Source organism: Somniosus microcephalus, chromosome 24 (genome assembly GCF_052327205.1).
Source record: "Somniosus microcephalus isolate GS21.2 chromosome 24, FLI_Smic_1.0, whole genome shotgun sequence".
Classification (NCBI taxonomy): Eukaryota; Metazoa; Chordata; class Chondrichthyes; order Squaliformes; family Somniosidae; genus Somniosus; species Somniosus microcephalus.
In genome coordinates this window covers 29,650,534-29,670,038 of record NC_141010.1, presented here as the reverse complement: position 1 = coordinate 29,670,038, position 19,505 = coordinate 29,650,534, and the positions used below count along the sequence as shown (strand labels likewise).

Sequence of the window (19,505 nt, the reverse complement as noted above, 5' to 3'; positions counted from 1 at the left end):
GGGGGAGTTAAAATCAGGGCTACGTGTTCCTAATACTGTAGTTAAAATAAATGCAAAAAAAGTTGCACATCCAGTTACAACAATTTTTGAATGTAGTGAGTAATTTCAAACCTAAAATATCCTTTGTTGGTTTTGACAGAATTGCTCAGCAACCCTCCTCCAGGATCCTACACCACAGTGACAACCAGGACACTCCAGAAAGGGAGACATTTAAGGTGACTACATCTTTAGATTTTGGGTAATAGATCGCATAAAGAGGTATTTTACTAGGAAATTCAGATTGGCCACACTCTGACCCTACAAATGGAATTTAGTTTGATCATCCCTTTGACTTCATTGCAGGAAATCATTTTTGTTAGTGCATCAGTGCTTAGGTCATGATTATTTTAATGAAAGCCAGAATTATAACCTCATAACTCAAATTGATTACATCAAACAATACAGAATAAAATTGTAGCAGCATAGAATGCGACCATTCGGCTTATCATGCCTGTTCCGGCTCTGTGAGAGAGCTATCCAGTGTCTCATTCCCCTTCCCTTTCCCCAGAGCTTTTAAATGTTTATTTTACAAATATTTATTCATTTCCCTTACAAAAGTGATTATGGATTCTGCTATTGCCACAGTTTCTGGTAGAATATGCCATATCATAACAAACTTGTACATTAAAAAAAAAATCTCCTAACCTCTCCTTTTCTTCTTTTGATGATGACATAAACTTATGCCCTTTAATTACCAGCTCATCAACCAATGGAAAATGTTTCCCCTATTTACATTATAATTTCAAAGACCTCTATCAGATTTCCTTTTCATCATCTTGTTTTTTCTTGACTTTTCTCATAACTAAAGGCTCTCATCCCTCTTATCATCTTAGTAAATCTCTTCTGTGTCTTCTCTATGGCCTTTACATCCTTCCTAAAGCAAGGCACCCGAGATTGGACATAATCACCAGAAATTTTCCGTGGGGTTTTTTCTGCTCCATCTCTGTAACTTTGGTGGAAATGTGGCAGAGACCTCTTTACACATGTCAGTGGGGTTTCTGCTGAATTCCCGCCATAGTTAGCAGGATGGAGGGGCAGGGTGTCTTGAGGAAATGCCTGGCGAATATTCTAACAGTGGCCTAACCAATGATTTGTATAGGTTTAACACTGCCTCTTTGCTTTTGTATACTGTGCCCCTATTTATAAAATCGAGGATCCCATGTGCTTTAATTTTAAAGCTTTATCAAATTGTCCTTCCATTTTTGAACCCCTAAGTCTCTCTGTTCTTCTACTCTTTTTAAAGATTTACCATTTCATATCTAGTTCCTCACCTTTTTCCTCCCAGAATGTATCAACTCACATTTCACCACAATATTTTTCATCTGATATCTATTTGGCCATTCCATTGTTCTATCTATCTCTTCCTGATGCCTCTAACAGTCCTCTTCACAGTTAATCATACTCCCTATTTTTGTGCTGTCTGCAAATTTTGATATTGTGCCTTCTATGTCCAATTCTAGGTTATATGCCCAATTCTAGATTATATACGTGGTCCTAACACTGACTCCTGGGGAACACCCCTCCCTCTGAAAAATATCCATGAACCACTGTTTTCTGTCTATTATCTAATTCCATATGCATGGTACCACATTCCCTTTAATATCATGTGCCTTAATATTATCAAAAGTCTCTTGTGCAGCATCTTATCAAATACCTTTTAAAAATCCATACACACAACTTGCACTGCATTTCCTGTGTCAATACATTTCATTATTTCCACAAAGAACTCAATAGACATGACTTATCTTTTATAAATATTGGTCACTTTGAATGCATGTGTCAACACATTATATTCCATATATATAAAGCGGCTCTTCTGTCTGTCCCGATGTCTGTCTGTCCGTTCTCTATACCTTTGAAAGTTACAGAGCGTACCGACGCGCACGTCGCCTCAAAAGAAAGCTTGCGATTCCGGACCAGTCATAGGCGTATTTACGTTTCGGCCGGACAAAAATCCCGCCCGCGGTATCCGAAAAACGTTCAGCGTTCCGCTCATTAGCATCTCATTAGCGATCGTGTGACGTCGAGGTCGACCAATCGGACGGCGGGTTCCTGGCGCGTGCCGTCCTTACAGTTGAGTGTCGAGTGACTCGACGATTGACCAATCCTACACTTCGGTGACCTGACCGGTCGACCAATCGGTGCGTGTGTGGGCGGGCCTTATCCTTCTGAACCGAGGTGAGTGGCCGCCATCTTGATTTTCCACGATTTTTTCCCCCACATTTTGAGTGTTAGGGAACTAAGGTAAATATTTTAATGATGTGTTAGGGAATTAAATAACAATTTAATAGGGGGGGGGGAAAGAGAGCCTCGGGAAATCGGGGGGGGGGAAAGAGAGCCTCGGGAAATCGGGGGGGGGGAAAGAGAGCCTCGGGAAATCGGGGGGGGGGGAAGAGAGCCTCGGGAAATCGGGGGGGGGGAAGAGAGCCTCGGGAAATCGGGGGGGGGAAGAGAGCCTCGGGAAATCGGGGGGGGGGGAAGAGAGCCTCGGGAAATCGGGGGGGGGGGAAGAGAGCCTCGGGAAATCGGGGGGGGGGGAAAGAGAGCCTCGGGAAATCGGGGGGGGGGGGAAAGAGAGCCTCGGGAAATCGGGGGGGGGGGGAAAGAGAGCCTCGGGAAATCGGGGGGGGGGGGAAAGAGAGCCTCGGGAAATCGGGGGGGGGGGAAGAGAGCCTCGGGAAATCGGGGGGGGGGAAAGAGAGCCTCGGGAAATCGGGGGGGGGGGAAAGAGAGCCTCGGGAAATCGGGGGGGGGGGAAAGAGAGCCTCGGGAAATCGGGGGGGGGGGAGAGCCTCGGGAAATCGCGGGGGGGGGGGAGAGCCTCGGGAGATCGCGGGGGGGGGGGGAGAGCCTCGGGAAATCGCGGGGGGGGGGGAGAGACTCGGGAAATCGCGGGGGGGGGGGGGAGAGCCTCGGAAATCGCGGGGGGGGGGGGGGGAGAGCCTCGGGAAATCGCGGGGGGGGGGGGGAGAGCCTCGGGAAATCGCGGGGGGGGGGGGGAGAGCCTCGGGAAATCGCGGGGGGGGGGCTGAGAGAGCTGATGAGTTTAAAAAAAAGAGGCCGCCAGTTGCGCGGCCGCCTTGACGACGGCACGCATTCGCACGGCCCCCGTTACCCCGGCAACGGGGCAAGCCGGCTGAGACGCGGCGTCTTGAAAAAGAAAAAAAAAGGAAACCTCGGCAACGGAGCCCGCTGCGGCTCTCGGGCGGGGCGGGTTACCCCGGTAACGGGGTACGCGGGCCGTCTTGCGGGGCCTGGAGTAACAAATCGGCCGCAGCGGCAGCTGAGCTCCGGTGAGCGGCGTCGGGCCGGACCAAAGGCGAGAGAGAGGGAGGCGTCGGGCCGGACCAAAGGCGAGGGAGGAGCAGGCGAGAGAGAGGGAGGGAGGAGGGAGGGAGGAGCAGGCGGGCGAGAGAGAGAGAGAGAGAGAGAGGGAGGGAGGGAGGAGCAGGCGAGAGAGAGGGAGGGAGGGAGGAGCAGGCGAGAGAGAGGGAGGGAGGGAGGAGCAGGCGAGAGAGAGGGAGGGAGGGAGGAGCAGGCGAGAGAGAGGGAGGGAGGGAGGAGCAGGCGAGAGAGAGGGAGGGAGGGAGGAGCAGGCGAGAGAGAGGGAGGAGCAGGCGAGAGAGAGGGAGGGAGGGAGGAGCAGGCGAGAGAGAGGGAGGGAGGGAGGAGCAGGCGAGAGAGAGGGAGGGAGGGAGGAGCAGGCGAGAGAGAGGGAGGGAGGGAGGAGCAGGCGAGAGAGAGGGAGGGAGGGAGGAGCAGGCGAGAGAGAGGGAGGGAGGGAGGAGCAGGCGAGAGAGAGGGAGGGAGGAGCAGGCGAGAGAGAGGGAGGGAGGGAGGAGCAGGCGAGAGAGAGGGAGGGAGGGAGGAGCAGGCGAGAGAGAGGGAGGAGCAGGCGAGAGAGAGGGAGGGAGGGAGGAGCAGGCGAGAGAGAGGGAGGGAGGGAGGAGCAGGCGAGAGAGAGGGAGGGAGGGAGGAGCAGGCGAGAGAGAGGGAGGGAGGGAGGAGCAGGCGAGAGAGAGGGAGGAGCAGGCGAGAGAGAGGGAGGAGCAGGCGAGAGAGAGGGAGGAGCAGGCGAGAGAGAGGGAGGAGCAGGCGAGAGAGAGGGAGGGAGGGAGGAGCAGGCGAGAGAGAGGGAGGGAGGGAGGAGCAGGCGAGAGAGAGGGAGGGAGGGAGGAGCAGGCGAGAGAGAGGGAGGGAGGGAGGAGCAGGCGAGAGAGAGGGAGGGAGGGAGGAGCAGGCGAGAGAGAGGGAGGGAGGGAGGAGCAGGCGAGAGGGAGGGAGGAGCAGGCGAGAGAGAGGGAGGGAGGGAGGAGCAGGCGAGAGAGAGGGAGGGAGGGAGGAGCAGGCGAGAGAGAGGGAGGGAGGGAGGAGCAGGCGAGAGAGAGGGAGGGAGGGAGGAGCAGGCGAGAGAGAGGGAGGAGCAGGCGAGAGAGAGGGAGGGAGGGAGGAGCAGGCGAGAGAGAGGGAGGGAGGGAGAGAGGGAGAGGAGGGAGGGAGGGAGGAGCAGGCGAGAGAGAGGGAGGGAGGGAGGAGCAGGCGAGAGAGAGGGAGGGAGGGAGGAGCAGGCGAGAGAGAGGGAGGGAGGGAGGAGCAGGCGAGAGAGGGAGGGAGGGAGGAGCAGGCGAGAGAGAGGGAGGGAGGGAGGAGCAGGCGAGAGGGAGGGAGGGAGGAGCAGGCGAGAGGGAGGGAGGGAGGAGCAGGCGAGAGGGAGGGAGGGAGGAGCAGGCGAGAGGGAGGGAGGGAGGAGCAGGCGAGAGGGAGGGAGGGAGGAGCAGGCGAGAGGGAGGGAGGGAGGAGCAGGCGAGAGGGAGGGAGGGAGGAGCAGGCGAGAGGGAGGGAGGGAGGAGCAGGCGAGAGGGAGGGAGGGAGGAGCAGGCGAGAGAGAGGGAGGAGCAGGCGAGAGAGAGGGAGAGCAGGCGAGAGAGAGGGAGGAGCAGGCGAGAGAGAGAGAGGGAGGGAGGGAGGAGCAGGCGAGAGAGAGAGAGGGAGGGAGGGAGGAGCAGGCGAGAGAGAGGGAGGGAGGGAGGAGCAGGCGAGAGAGAGGGAGGGAGGAGCAGGCGAGAGAGAGGGAGGGAGGAGCAGGCGAGAGAGAGGGAGGGAGGAGCAGGCGAGAGAGAGGGAGGGAGGGAGGAGCAGGCGAGAGAGAGGGAGGGAGGGCGAGAGAGAGGAGGGAGAGGGCGAGAGAGAGGGAGGGAGGGGCGAGAGAGGGAGGGAGGGGCGGGGCGAGAGAGGGAGGGAGGGGCGGGGGCGAGAGAGGGAGGGAGGAGGGCGGGCGAGAGAGAGGGAGGGAGGGGCGAGAGAGAGGGAGGGAGGGGCGAGAGGGAGGGGCGAGAGGGAGGGAGGGAGGGAGGAGAGAGAGGGAGGGAGGGGAGAGAGGGAGGGAGGGAGGAGCGAGAGAGAGGAGGGAGGAGCGAGAGAGAGGGAGGGAGGAGCAGGCGAGAGAGAGGGAGGGAGGAGCGAGAGAGAGGGAGGGAGGAGCAGGCGAGAGAGAGGGAGGGAGGGAGGAGCAGGCGAGAGAGAGGGAGGAGCAGGCGAGAGAGAGGGAGGGAGGAGCAGGCGAGAGAGAGGGAGGGAGGAGGAGCAGGCGAGAGAGAGGGAGGGAGGGAGGAGCAGGCGAGAGAGAGGGGGGAGCAGGCGAGAGGGAGGGAGGGAGGAGCAGGCGAGAGGGAGGGAGGGAGGAGCAGGCGAGAGAGAGGGAGGGAGGGAGGAGCAGGCAGGCGAGAGAGAGGGAGGGAGGGAGGAGCAGGCGAGAGAGAGGAGGGAGGGAGAGGGAGGGAGGGAGGGAGGAGCAGGCAGGCGAGAGAGAGGGAGGGAGGGAGGGAGGAGCAGGCGAGAGAGAGGGAGGGAGGGAGGAGCAGGCGAGAGAGAGGGAGGGAGGGAGGAGCAGGCGAGAGAGAGGGAGGAGCAGGCGAGAGAGAGGGAGGAGCAGGCGAGAGGGAGGGAGGAGCAGGCGAGAGGGAGGAGGGAGAGGCAGGCGAGAGAGAGGGAGGGAGGGGCAGGAGAGAGGGAGGGAGGGGCAGGCGAGAGAGAGGGAGGGAGGGAGGAGCAGGCGAGAGAGAGGGAGGGAGGGAGGAGCAGGCGAGAGAGAGGGAGGAGCAGGCGAGAGAGAGGGAGGAGCAGGCGAGAGGGAGGGAGGAGCAGGCGAGAGGGAGGGAGGGAGAGGCAGGCGAGAGAGAGGGAGGGAGGGGCAGGAGAGAGGGAGGGAGGGGCAGGCGAGAGAGAGGGAGGGAGGGGCAGGCGAGAGAGAGGGAGGGAGGGGCAGGCGAGAGAGAGGGAGGGAGGGGCAGGCGAGAGAGAGGGAGGGAGGGGCAGGCGAGAGGGAGGGAGGGAGGGGCAGGCGAGAGAGAGGGAGGGAGGGGCAGGCGAGAGAGAGGGAGGGAGGGGCAGGCGAGAGGGAGGGAGGGGCAGGCGAGAGGGAGGGAGGGGCAGGCGAGAGAGAGGGAGGGGCAGGCGAGAGAGAGGGAGGGGCAGGCGAGAGGGAGGGAGGGGCAGGCGAGAGAGAGGGAGGGAGGGGCAGGCGAGAGAGAGGGGCAGGCGAGAGGGAGGGAGAGAGGGGCAGGCGAGAGGGAGGGAGAGAGGGGCAGGCGAGAGGGAGGGAGAGAGGGGCAGGCGAGAGGGAGAGAGGGGCAGGCGAGAGGGAGGGAGGGGAGGGAGGGAGGGAGGGAGGGAGGGGCAGGCGAGAGGGAGGGAGGGAGGGAGGGGCGAGAGGGAGGGAGGGAGGGAGGGGCAGGCGAGAGGGAGGGAGGGAGGGAGGGAGGGGCAGGCGAGAGGGAGGGAGGGAGGGGCAGGCGAGAGAGAGGGAGGGGCAGGCGAGAGAGAGGGAGGGGCAGGCGAGAGAGAGGGAGGGAGGGGCAGGCGAGAGAGAGGGAGGGAGGGGCAGGCGAGAGAGAGGGAGGGAGGGGCAGGCGAGAGGGAGGGAGGGAGGGGCAGGCGAGAGGGAGGGAGGGAGGGGCAGGCGAGAGAGAGAGAGAGGGAGGGGCAGGCGAGAGGGAGGGAGGGGCAGGCGAGGCGGGAGGGAGGGAGGGGCAGGCGAGAGGGAGGGAGGGAGGGGCAGGCGAGAGAGAGAGAGAGGGAGGGGCAGGCGAGAGAGAGGGAGGGAGGGGCAGGCGAGAGAGGGAGGGAGGGGCAGGCGAGAGAGAGAGGGAGGGGCAGGCGAGAGAGAGGGAGGGAGGGAGGGGCAGGCAGGCGAGAGAGAGGGAGGGAGGGAGGGGCAGGCGAGAGAGAGGGAGGGAGGGAGGGGCAGGCGAGAGAGAGGGAGGGAGGGGCAGGCGAGAGAGAGGGAGGGGCAGGCGAGAGAGAGGGAGGGGCAGGCGAGAGAGAGAGGGAGGGAGGGGCAGGCGAGAGAGAGAGGGAGGGAGGGGCAGGCGAGAGGGAGGGGCAGGCGAGAGAGAGGGAGGGAGGGGAGGAGAGGGAGGGGCGGGCGGGAGGGAGAGGGAGGGGCAGGCGGGAGGGCGGGAGGGAGGGAGAGAGGGAGGGGCAGGGGAGAGGAGGGGCAGGCGAGAGGGAGGGAGAGAGGGAGGGGCAGGCGAGAGGAGGGGCAGGCGAGAGGGAGGGAGGGGCAGGCGAGAGGGAGGGAGGGCGAGAGAGAGGGAGGGAGGGGCGAGAGAGAGGGAGGGAGGGGCGAGAGAGAGGGAGGGAGGGGCGGGCGAGAGAGAGGGAGGGAGGGGCGGGAGAGAGGCAGGGAGGGGCGGGCGAGAGGGAGGGGCGGGCGAGAGGGAGGGAGGGGCGGGCGAGAGAGAGGGAGGGAGAGAGGGAGGGAGAGAGGGAGGGAGGGGCGAGAGAGAGGGGGGGCGGGCGAGAGAGAGGGAGGGAGGGGCGAGAGAGAGGGAGGGAGGGGCGAGAGAGGGGGGGGCGGGCGAGAGAGAGGGAGGGAGGGGCGAGAGGGAGGGGCGAGAGAGAGGGAGGGGCGAGCGAGAGGGAGGGAGGGGCGAGAGGGAGGGAGGGGCGAGAGGGAGGGGCGAGAGAGAGGGAGGGAGGGGCAAGCGAGAAGGAGGGAGGGGCGAGAGGGAGGGAGGGGCGGGCGAGAGGGAGGGAGGGGCGGGCGAGAGGGAGGGAGGGAGGGGCGAGAGGGAGGGGCGAGAGAGAGGGAGGGAGGGGCGAGAGAGAGGGAGGGAGGGGCGAGAGAGAGGGAGGGAGGGGCGGGAGAGAGAGAGGGAGGGAGGGAGGGAGGGGCGGGAGAGAGAGGGAGGGAGGGGAGAGAGAGAGGGAGGGAGGGGAGAGAGAGAGAGGGAGGGAGGGGCGAGAGGGAGGGAGGGGAGAGAGAGAGGGAGGGAGGGGCGAGAGGGAGGGAGGGGCGGGCGAGAGGGAGGGGCGGGCGAGAGGGAGGGAGGGGCGGGCGAGAGGGAGGGAGGGGCGGGCGAGAGGGAGGGAGGGGCGGGCGAGAGGGAGGGAGGGAGGGCGAGAGAGAGGGAGGGAGGGGCGGGAGGGAGGGAGGGGCGGGCGAGAGGGAGGGAGGGGCGGGAGAGAGGGAGGGAGGGAGGGGCGGGCGAGAGAGAGGGAGGGAGGGGCGAGAGAGAGGGAGGGAGGGGCGGGAGAGAGAGAGGGAGGGAGGGGCGGGAGAGAGGGAGGGGCGAGAGAGAGGGAGGGGCGAGAGGGAGGGAGGGGCGGGCGAGAGGGAGGGGCGGGCGAGAGAGAGGGAGGGGCGAGAGAGAGGGAGGGAGGGGCGGGCGAGAGAGAGGGAGGGAGGGGCGGGCGAGAGAGAGGGAGGGAGGGGCGAGAGAGAGGGAGGGAGGGAGGGGAGAGAGGGAGGGAGGGGCGAGAGAGAGGGAGGGAGGGAGGAGAGAGAGGGAGGGAGGGAGGAGAGAGAGGGAGGGAGGGGCGAGAGGGAGGGAGGGGCGAGAGGGAGGGAGGGAGGGGCGAGAGGGAGGGAGGGAGGGGCGAGAGGGAGGGAGGGAGGGGAGGGAGGGGCGAGAGAGAGGGAGGGAGGGAGGGGCGAGAGAGAGGGAGGGAGGGGCGAGAGAGAGGGAGGGAGGAGAGAGGGAGGGAGGGAGGGGCGAGAGAGAGGGAGGGAGGGGCGAGAGAGAGGGAGGGAGGGGCGAGAGAGAGGGAGGGGCGAGAGAGGGAGGGAGGGAGGGGAGAGAGAGGGAGGGGCGAGAGAGGGAGGGAGGGAGGGGCGAGAGAGGGAGGGAGGGAGGGGCGGGAGAGAGAGGGAGGGAGGGAGGGAGGAGCGAGAGAGGGAGGGAGGGGCGAGAGAGAGGGAGGGAGGGGAGGGAGGGGCGAGAGAGAGGGAGGGAGGGGAGGGAGGGGCGAGAGAGAGGGAGGGAGGGGAGGGAGGGGCGAGAGAGAGGGGCGAGAGAGAGGGAGGGGAGGGAGGGGCGAGAGAGAGGGAGGGAGGGGCAAGAGGGAGGGAGGGAGGGGAGGGAGGGGCGAGAGAGAGGGAGGGAGGGGCGAGAGAGAGGGAGGGAGGGAGGGAGGGGAGGGGCGAGAGGGAGGGAGGGGAGGGGCGAGAGGGAGGGAGGGGAGGGGCGAGAGGGAGGGAGGGAGGGGCGAGAGGGAGGGAGGGAGGGGCGAGAGGGAGGGGCGAGAGAGAGGGAGGGGCGAGAGGGAGGGAGGGAGGGGCGAGAGGGAGGGAGGGAGGGGCGGGAGGGAGGGAGGGGCGGGAGGGAGGGGCGGGAGGGAGGGAGGGGCGAGAGGGAGGGAGGGGCGAGAGGGAGGGAGGGAGGGGCGAGAGGGAGGGAGGGAGGGGCGAGAGGGAGGGAGGGAGGGGCGAGAGAGAGGGAGGGAGGGAGGGGCGAGAGGGTGGGAGGGAGGGAGGGGAGGGAGGGAGGGGAGAGAGGGAGGGAGGGAGAGGGAGGGAGGGGCGGGCGAGAGAGAGGGAGGGAGGGGCGAGAGAGAGGGAGGGAGGGAGAGGGAGGGAGGGGCGGGCGAGAGAGAGGGAGGGAGGGGCGAGAGAGAGGGAGGGAGGGGCGGGAGGGAGGGAGGGGCGGGCGAGAGAGAGGGAGGGAGGGGCGGGAGAGAGGGAGGGAGGGGCGGGAGAGAGGGAGGGGCGGGCGAGAGGGAGGGAGGGGCGGGAGAGAGGGAGGGAGGGGCGGGAGAGAGGGAGGGAGGGGCGAGAGAGAGGGAGGAGAGAGAGGGAGGGAGGGGCGAGAGGGAGGGAGGGCGAGAGGGAGGGAGGGGCGGGCGAGAGGGAGGGGCGGGCGAGAGAGAGGGAGGGAGGGGCGGGCGAGAGAGAGGGAGGGAGGGGCGGGCGAGAGAGGGAGGGAGGGGCGAGAGGGAGGGAGGGGCGAGAGGGAGGGAGGGGCGGGCGAGAGGGAGGGAGGGGCGGGCGAGAGAGAGGGAGGGAGGGGCGAGAGAGAGGGAGGGAGGGGCGAGAGAGAGGGAGGGAGGGGCGGGAGGGAGGGGCGGGCGAGAGAGAGGGAGGGAGGGGCGGGCGAGAGAGAGGGAGGGAGGGGCGGGAGAGAGGGAGGGAGGGAGGGGCGAGAGAGAGGGAGGGAGGGAGGGGCGAGAGAGAGGGAGGGAGGGGCGAGAGAGAGGGAGGGAGGGGCGAGAGAGAGGGAGGGAGGGGGAGAGAGAGGGAGGGAGGGGGAGAGAGAGGGAGGGAGGGGGAGAGAGAGGGAGGGAGGGGGAGAGAGAGGGAGGGAGGGGGAGAGAGAGGGAGGGAGGGGGAGAGAGAGGGAGGGAGGGGGGGCGAGAGGGAGGGAGGGGGGGCGAGAGAGAGGGAGGGAGGGGCGAGAGGGAGGGAGGGGGGGGCGAGAGAGAGGGAGGGAGGGGGGGGCGAGAGGGAGGGAGGGGGGGGCGAGAGAGAGGGAGGGAGGGGGGGGGCGAGAGGGAGGGAGGGGGGGGCGAGAGAGAGGGAGGGAGGAGAGGGAGGGAGGGGGGGGCGAGAGAGAGGGAGGGAGGGGGGGGCGGGAGGGAGGGGGGGGCGAGAGGGAGGGAGGGAGGGGCGGGCGAGAGGGAGGGAGGGGGGGGCGGGAGGGAGGGGCGAGAGGGAGGGAGGGAGGGAGGGAGGGGCGAGAGAGAGAGGGAGGGAGGGGAGGGAGGGAGGAGAGAGGGAGGGGAGGGAGGGAGGAGAGAGAGGGAGGGGAGAGAGAGGGAGGGGCGGGAGAGAGAGGGAGGGAGGGAGGAGCGAGAGAGGGAGGGGCGAGAGAGAGGGAGGGAGGGGCGAGAGAGAGGGAGGGGCGAGAGAGAGAGGGAGGGAGGGGCGAGAGAGAGGGAGGGAGGGGCGAGAGAGAGGGAGGGAGGGAGGGGCGAGAGGGAGGGAGGGAGGGGCGAGAGAGAGGGAGCGAGGGAGGGGCGAGAGGGAGGGAGGGGCGAGGGGGAGGGGCGAGAGGGAGGGAGGGAGGGGCGAGAGGGAGGGAGGGAGGGAGGGAGGGAGGGGAGAGAGGGAGGGAGGGAGGGGCGAGAGAGGAGAGAGGGAGGGAGGGGCGAGAGAGAGGGAGGGAGGGAGGGGCGAGAGAGAGGGAGGGAGGGAGGGGCGAGAGGGAGGGAGGGGGGGCGAGGGGGAGGGGCGAGAGGGAGGGAGGGAGGGGCGAGAGGGAGGGAGGGAGGGGAGGGGCGAGAGGGAGGGAGGGAGGGGAGGGGCGAGAGGGAGGGAGGGAGGGGAGGGGCGAGAGGGAGGGAGGGAGGGAGGGGCAGGCGAGAGAGAGGGAGGGAGGGAGGGGCAGGCGAGAGAGAGGGAGGGAGGGAGGGGCAGGCGAGAGAGAGGGAGGGAGGTGCAGGCGAGAGAGAGGGAGGGAGGGGCAGGCGAGAGAGAGGGAGGGAGGGGCAGGCGGGAGGGAGGGGCAGGCGGGAGGGAGGGGCAGGCGAGAGGGAGGGAGGGAGGGAGGGAGGGGCAGGCGAGAGGGAGGGAGGGGCAGGCGAGAGGGAGGGAGGGAGGGGCAGGCGAGAGGGAGGGAGGGAGGGGCAGGCGAGAGAGAGGGAGGGAGGGGCGAGAGAGAGGGAGGGAGGGAGGGGCAGGCGAGAGAGAGGGGCAGGCGAGAGAGAGGGAGGGGCAGGAGAGAGGGAGGGAGGGAGGGAGGGGAGGGAGGGAGGGGCAGGAGAGAGGGAGGGGCAGGAGAGAGGGAGGGAGGGAGGGGCAGGAGAGAGGGAGGGTGGGAGGGGCAGGAGAGAGGGAGGGTGGGAGGGGCAGGCGAGAGGGAGGGAGGGAGGGGCAGGCGGGAGGGAGGGAGGGGCAGGCGAGAGGGAGGGAGGGGCAGGCGAGAGAGAGGGAGGTAGGCGAGAGGGAGGGAGGGGCCGGCGGGAGGGGCCGGCGGGAGGGAGAGGCAGGAGGGAGGGGCGGGAGGGAGGGAGGGAGGGGCAGGCGAGAGAGAGGGAGGGAGGGGCGGGCAGGCGAGAGAGAGGGAGGGAGGGGCAGGCGAGAGAGAGGGAGGGAGGGGCAGGCGAGAGAGAGGGAGGGGCGGGAGGGAGGGAGGGGCAGGAGGGAGGGAGGGGCAGGCGAGAGGGAGAGAGGGAGGGGCAGGCGGGAGGGAGGGAGGGGCAGGCGAGAGGGAGGGAGGGGCAGGCGAGAGGGCGGTAGGGAGGGGCAGGCGAGAGGGAGGGAGGGGCCGGCGGGAGGGAGAGGCAGGAGGGAGGGGCGGGAGGGAGGGAGGGAGAGAGGGAGGGAGGGGCAGGCGAGAGAGAGGGAGGGAGGGGCAGGCAGGCGAGAGAGAGGGAGGGAGGGGCAGGCGAGAGAGAGGGGCAGGCGAGAGAGAGGGAGGGAGGGGCAGGCGAGAGGGAGGGAGGGGCAGGCGAGAGGGAGGGAGGGGCAGGCGAGAGAGAGGGAGGGGCAGGCGAGAGAGAGGGAGGGAGGGGCAGGCGAGAGAGAGAGAGGGAGGGAGGGGCAGGCGAGAGAGAGGGAGGGGCAGGCGAGAGAGAGGGAGGGGCAGGCGAGAGGGAGGGAGGGGCAGGCGAGAGGGAGGGAGGGGCAGGCGAGAGAGAGGGAGGGAGGGGCAGGCGAGAGAGAGGGAGGGAGGGGCAGGCGAGAGGGAGGGAGGGGCAGGCGAGAGGGAGGGAGGGGCAGGCGAGAGGGAGGGAGGGGCAGGCGAGAGAGAGGGAGGGGCAGGCGAGCGAGAGGGAGGGAGGGGCAGGCGAGCGAGAGGGAGGGGCAGGCGAGCGAGAGGGAGGGAGGGGCAGGCGAGCGAGAGGGAGGGAGGGGCAGGCGAGCGAGAGGGAGGGAGGGGCAGGCGAGCGAGAGGGAGGGAGGGGCGTGCGAGAGAGAGGGAGGGACGGGCAGGCGGGCGAGAGAGAGGGAGGGAGGGGCAGGCGGGCGAGAGAGAGGGAGGGAGGGGCAGGCGGGGCGAGAGAGAGGGAGGGGCAGGCGGGCGAGAGAGAGGGAGGGAGGGGCAGGCGGGCGAGAGAGAGGGAGGGGCGGGCGAGAGAGAGGGAGGGGCGGGCGGGCGAGAGAGAGGGAGGGGCGGGCGGGCGAGAGAGAGGGAGGGGCGGGCGGGCGAGAGAGAGGGAGGGAGGGGCGAGAGAGAGGGAGGGAGGGGCGGGCGAGAGAGAGGGAGGGGCGGGCGAGAGAGGGAGGGAGGGGCAGGCGGGCGAGAGAGAGAGGGAGGGGCAGGCGGGCGAGAGAGAGGGAGGGAGGGGCAGGCGAGAGAGAGGGGCGGGCGAGAGGGAGGGAGGGGCGGGAGGGAGGGGAGGGGCGAGAGAGAGGGGGGGAGGGGCGAGAGAGAGGGAGGGAGGGGCGAGAGGGAGGGAGGGGCGTGCGGGCGAGAGGGAGGGAGGGGCGTGAGAGAGGGAGGGAGGGGCGGGCGAGAGAGAGGGAGGGAGGGGCGGGCGAGAGAGAGGGAGGGAGGGGGCGGGCGAGAGGGAGGGAGGGGCGGGAGGGAGGGAGGGGCGGGCGAGAGAGGGAGGGAGGGGCGAGAGAGAGGGAGGGAGGGGCGAGAGAGAGGGAGGGAGGGGCGGGCGAGAGAGAGGGAGGGAGGCGCGGGAGGGAGGGAGGGGCGAGAGAGAGGGAGGGAGGGGCGGGCGAGAGAGAGGGAGGGAGGGGCGGGCGAGAGAGAGGGAGGGGCGGGCGAGAGAGAGGGAGGGGCGGGCGAGGGAGGGAGGGGCGGGCGAGAGAGAGGGAGGGGCGGGCGAGGGAGGGAGGGGCGAGGGAGTGAGGGGCGGGCGAGAGAGAGGGAGGGGCGGGCGAGAAAGAGGGAGGGAGGGGCGGGAGGGAAGGGGCGGGAGGGAGGGAGGGGCGGGCGAGAGAGAGGGAGGGGCGGGCGAGAGAGAGGGAGGGAGGGGCGGGAGAGAGGGAGGGAGGGGCGGGCGAGAGAGAGGGAGGGAGGGGCGGGCGAGAGAGAGGGGCGGGCGAGAGAGAGGGAGGGAGGGGCGGGCGAGAGAGAGGGAGGGGCGAGAGAGAGGGAGGGAGGGGCGGGAGAGAGGGGCGGGCGAGAGAGAGGGAGGGAGGGGCGAGAGGGAGGGAGGGGCGGGCGAGAGGGAGGGAGGGGCGGGCGAGAGAGAGGGAGGGAGGGGAGGGAGGGGCGGGCGAGAGAGAGGGAGGGAGGGGCGGGCGAGAGAGAGGGAGGGGCGAGAGAGAGGGAGGGAGGGCCGGGCGAGAGGGAGGGAGGGCCGGGCGGGGGGCGGGCGAGAGAGACGGAGGGAGGGGCGGGCGAGAGAGAGGGAGGGAGGGGCGGGCGAGAGAGAGGGAGGGAGGGGCGGGCGAGAGAGAGGGAGGGAGGGGCGGGCGAGAGAGAGGGAGGGAGGGGCGGGCGAGAGGGAGGGAGGGGCGGGCGAGAGGGAGGGAGGGGCGGGCGAGAGGGAGGGAGGGGCGGGCGAGAGAGGGAGGGAGGGGCGGGCGAGAGGGAGGGAGGGGCGGGCGAGAGAGAGGGAGGGAGGGGCGAGAGAGAGGGAGGGAGGGAGGGGAGGGAGGGAGGAGCGGGAGAGAGGGAGGGGCGGGTGAGAGAGAGGGAGGGAGGGGCGGGCGAGAGGGAGGGAGGGAGGGGCGGGCGAGAGGGAGGGAGGGAGGGGCGGGCGAGAGGGAGGGAGGGGCGGGCGAGAGAGAGGGAGGGAGGGGCGGGCGAGAGAGAGGGAGGGAGGGGCGGGAGAGAGGGAGGGAGGGGCGGGCGAGAGAGAGGGGGGGCGGGCGAGAGAGAGGGGGGGCGGGCGAGAGAGAGGGAGGGAGGGGCGGGCGAGAGAGAGAGAGGGGCGGGCGAGAGAGAGGAGGGAGGGGCGGGCGAGAGAGAGGGAGGGAGGGGCGGGCGAGAGAGAGGGAGGGAGGGTCGGCGAGAGAGAGGGAGGGAGGGGCAGGCGAGAGGGGCAGGCGAGAGAGAGGGAGGGAGGGGCAGGCGAGAGAGAGGGAGGGAGGGGCGAGCGAGAGGGAGGGAGGGGCAGGCGGGCGAGAGAGAGGGAGGGAGGGGCAGGTGGGCGAGAGAGGGAGGGAGGGGCAGGCGGGCGAGAGAGAGGGAGGAAGGGAGGGCGAGAGAGAGGGAGGAGGGAGGGCGAGAGAGAGGGAGGGAGGGGCAGGCGAGAGAGAGGGAGGGAGGGGCAGGCGAGAGAGAGGGAGGGAGGGGCAGGCGAGAGAGAGGGAGGGAGGGAGGGCGAGAGAGAGGGAGGGAGGGAGGGCGAGAGAGAGGGAGGGAGGGAGGGCGAGAGAGAGGGAGGGAGGGGCAGGCGAGAGAGAGGGAGGGGGGGCAGGCGAGAGAGGGAGGGAGGGGCAGGTGAGAGAGAGGGAGGGAAGGGCAGGCGAGAGGGAGGGAAGGGCAGGCGAGAGAGAGGGAGGGAGGGAGGGGCAGGCGAGAGAGAGGGAGGGAGGGAGGGGCAGGCGAGAGAGAGGGAGGGAGGGAGGGAGGGGCAGGCGAGAGGGAGGGAGGGAGGGGCAGGCGAGAGGGAGGGAGGGAGGGGCAGGCGAGAGAGAGGGAGGGAGGGGCAGGCGAGAGGGAGGGAGGGGCAGGCGCGAGAGAGAGGGAGGGAGGGAGGGGCAGGCGAGAGGGAGGGAGGGAGGGGCGGGAGGGAGGGAGGGGCAGGCGGGAGGGAGGGGCAGGCGGGAGGGAGGGGCAGGCGAGAGAGAGGGGCAGGCGAGAGAGAGGGAGGGAGGGGCAGGCGAGAGAGAGGGAGGGAGGGGCAGGCGAGAGAGAGGGAGGGGCAGGCGAGAGAGAGGGAGGGGCAGGCGAGAGAGAGGGGCAGGCGAGAGAGAGGGAGGGGCAGGCGAGAGAGAGGGAGGGAGGGGCAGGCGAGAGAGAGGGGCAGGCGAGAGAGAGGGAGGGAGGGGCAGGCGAGAGAGAGGGGCAGGCGAGAGGGAGAGAGGGGCAGGCGAGAGGGAGGGAGGGAGGGGCAGGCGAGAGGGAGGGGCAGGCGAGAGAGAGGGAGGGGCAGGCGAGAGAGAGGGAGGGAGGGGCAGGCGAGAGAGAGGGGCAGGCGAGAGAGAGGGAGGGAGGGGCAGGCGAGAGTGAGGGGCAGGCGAGAGAGAGGGAGGGAGGGGCAGGCGAGAGAGAGGGAGGGAGGGGCAGGCGAGAGGGAGGGAGGGAGGGGCAGGCGAGAGGGAGGGAGGGAGGGGCAGGCGAGAGGGAGGGAGGGAGGGGCAGGCGAGAGGGAGGGAGGGAGGGGCAGGCGAGAGGGAGGGAGGGGCAGGCGAGAGGGAGGGAGGGGCAGGCGAGAGGGAGGGAGGGAGGGGCAGGCGAGAGGGAGGGGCAGGCGAGAGGGAGGGAGGGAGGGAGGGGCAGGCGAGAGAGAGGGAGGGAGGGAGAGGCAGGAGAGAGGGAGGGAGGGGCAGGAGAGAGGGAGGGAGGGGGAGGGAGGGGCAGGAGAGAGGGAGGGAGGGGGAGGGAGGGGCAGGAGAGAGGGAGGGAGGGAGGGGCAGGCGAGAGAGAGGGAGGGAGGGGCAGGCGAGAGAGAGGGAGGGAGGGGCAGGCGAGAGGGAGGGAGGGAGGGAGGGGCAGGCGAGAGGGAGGGAGGGAGGGGCAGGCGAGAGGGAGGTAGGGGCAGGCGAGAGAGAGGGAGGGGCAGGCAGGCGAGAGAGAGGGAGGGAGGGAGGGGCAGGCGAGAGAGGGAGGGAGGGGCAGGCGAGAGAGAGGGCGGGAGGGGCAGGCGAGAGAGGGCGGGAGGGGCAGGCGAGAGAGGGAGGGAGGGGCAGGCGAGAGGGAGGGAGGGGCAGGCGAGAGGGAGGGAGGGAGGGGCAGGCGAGAGGGAGGGAGGGAGGGGAGGGGCGAGAGGGAGGGAGGGAGGGAGGGGCGAGAGAGAGGGAGGGAGGGGCAGGAGAGAGGGAGGGAGGGGCAGGCGAGAGAGAGGGAGGGAGGGAGGGGCAGGCGAGAGAGAGGGAGGGAGGGAGGGGCAGGCGAGAGAGTGGGAGGGAGGGAGGGGCAGGCGAGAGAGAGGGAGAGAGGGAGTGGGAGGGAGGGAGGGGCAGGCGAGAGAGAGGGAGGGAGGGAGAGAGGGAGGGAGAGTGAGGGAGGGGCAGGAGAGAGAGAGGGAGGGAGGGAGGGGCAGGAGAGAGGGAGGGAGGGAGGGGCAGGAGAGAGGGAGGGGCAGGAGAGAGGGAGGGAGGGAGGGGCAGGAGGGAGGGAGGGAGGGGCAGGCGAGAGAGAGGGAGGGAGGGAGGGGCAGGCGAGAGAGAGGGAGGGAGGGAGGGGCAGGCGAGAGAGAGGGAGGGAGGGAGGGGCAGGCGAGAGAGAGGGAGGGAGGGCAGGCGAGAGAGAGGGAGGGGCAGGCGAGAGAGAGGGAGGGAGGGGCAGGCGAGAGGGAGGGAGGGGCAGGCGAGAGAGAGGGAGGGGCAGGCGAGAGAGAGGGAGGGGCAGGCGAGAGAGAGGGAGGGAGGGGCAGGCGAGAGAGAGGGAGGGAGGGGCAGGCTAGAGAGAGGGAGGGAGGGGCAGGCGAGAGAGAGGGAGGGAGGGGCAGGCGAGAGAGAGAGGGAGGGAGGGGCGGGCGAGAGGGAGGGAGGGAGGGGCGGGCGAGAGGGAGGGAGGGGCGGGCGAGAGAGAGGGAGGGAGGGGCGGGCGAGAGAGGGAGGGAGGGGCGGGCGAGAGAGAGAGGGAGGGAGGGAGGGGCGGGCGCGAGAGAGAGGGAGGGGCGGGCGAGAGAGAGAGGGAGGGAGGGGCGCGCGGGAGGGGCGGGCGAGAGGGAGGGAGGGGCAGGCGAGAGAGAGGGAGGGAGGGGCAGGCGAGAGGGAGGGAGGGAGGGGCAGGCGAGAGAGAGGGAGGGAGGGAGGGGCAGGCGAGAGAGAGGGAGGGAGGGAGGGGCAGGCGAGAGGGAGGGAGGGAGGGGCAGGCGAGAGAGAGGGAGGGAGGGGCAGGCGAGAGGGAGGGAGGGGCAGGCGCGAGAGAGAGGGAGGGAGGGAGGGGCAGGCGAGAGGGAGGGAGGGGCAGGCGGGAGGGAGGGAGGGGCAGGCGGGAGGGAGGGGCAGGCGAGAGAGAGGGGCAGGCGAGAGAGAGGGAGGGAGGGGCAGGCGAGAGAGAGGGAGGGGCAGGCGAGAGAGAGGGAGGGGCAGGCGAGAGAGAGGGGCAGGCGAGAGAGAGGGAGGGGCAGGCGAGAGAGAGGGAGGGAGGGGCAGGCGAGAGAGAGGGGCAGGCGAGAGAGAGGGAGGGAGGGGCAGGCGAGAGAGAGGGGCAGGCGAGAGGGAGAGAGGGGCAGGCGAGAGGGAGGGAGGGAGGGGCAGGCGAGAGGGAGGGGCAGGCGAGAGAGAGGGAGGGGCAGGCGAGAGAGAGGGAGGGAGGGGCAGGCGAGAGAGAGGGGCAGGCGAGAGAGAGGGAGGGAGGGGCAGGCGAGAGTGAGGGGCAGGCGAGAGAGAGGGAGGGAGGGGCAGGCGAGAGAGAGGGAGGGAGGGGCAGGCGAGAGGGAGGGAGGGGCAGGCGAGAGAGAGGGAGGGAGGGGCAGGCGAGAGGGAGGGAGGGAGGGGCAGGCGAGAGGGAGGGAGGGGCAGGCGAGAGAGAGGGAGGGAGGGGCAGGCGAGAGGGAGGGGCAGGCGAGAGGGAGGGAGGGAGGGAGGGGCAGGCGAGAGAGAGGGAGGGAGGGAGAGGCAGGAGAGAGGGAGGGAGGGGCAGGAGAGAGGGAGGGAGGGGGAGGGAGGGGCAGGAGAGAGGGAGGGAGGGGGAGGGAGGGGCAGGAGAGAGGGAGGGAGGGAGGGGCAGGCGAGAGAGGGAGGGAGGGGCAGGCGAGAGAGAGGGAGGGAGGGAGGGGCAGGCGAGAGGGAGGGAGGGAGGGGCAGGCGAGAGAGAGGGAGGGAGGGGCAGGCGAGAGGGAGGGAGGGAGGGAGGGAGGGGCAGGCGAGAGGGAGGGAGGGAGGGGCAGGCGAGAGGGAGGTAGGGGCAGGCGAGAGAGAGGGAGGGGCAGGCAGGCGAGAGAGAGGGAGGGAGGGAGGGGCAGGCGAGAGAGAGGGAGGGAGGGAGGGGCAGGCGAGAGAGAGGGCGGGAGGGGCAGGCGAGAGAGGGCGGGAGGGGCAGGCGAGAGAGGGAGGGAGGGGCAGGCGAGAGGGAGGGAGGGGCAGGCGAGAGGGAGGGAGGGAGGGGCAGGCGAGAGGGAGGGAGGGAGGGGAGGGGCGAGAGGGAGGGAGGGAGGGAGGGGTGAGAGAGAGGGAGGGAGGGGCAGGAGAGAGGGAGGGAGGGGCAGGCGAGAGAGAGGGAGGGGCA

The 19,505-nt window shown here is 69.3% G+C and overlaps 1 protein-coding gene across 1 annotated transcript in view; it reads left to right on the top strand.

Moving 5' to 3' along the window:
• Nucleotides 1-3,079: 3,079 nt before the first annotated feature.
• The window catches only part of LOC147101163 (uncharacterized), a 44,066-nt gene continuing 27,640 nt past the window's right edge, over nt 3,080-19,505 (top strand). The window contains exon 1 of the mRNA XM_085966376.1: nt 3,080-3,332. Within this exon, the coding sequence (XP_085822502.1) occupies nt 3,080-3,332 (253 nt within the window). The remainder of the gene's footprint in view (nt 3,333-19,505) is intronic.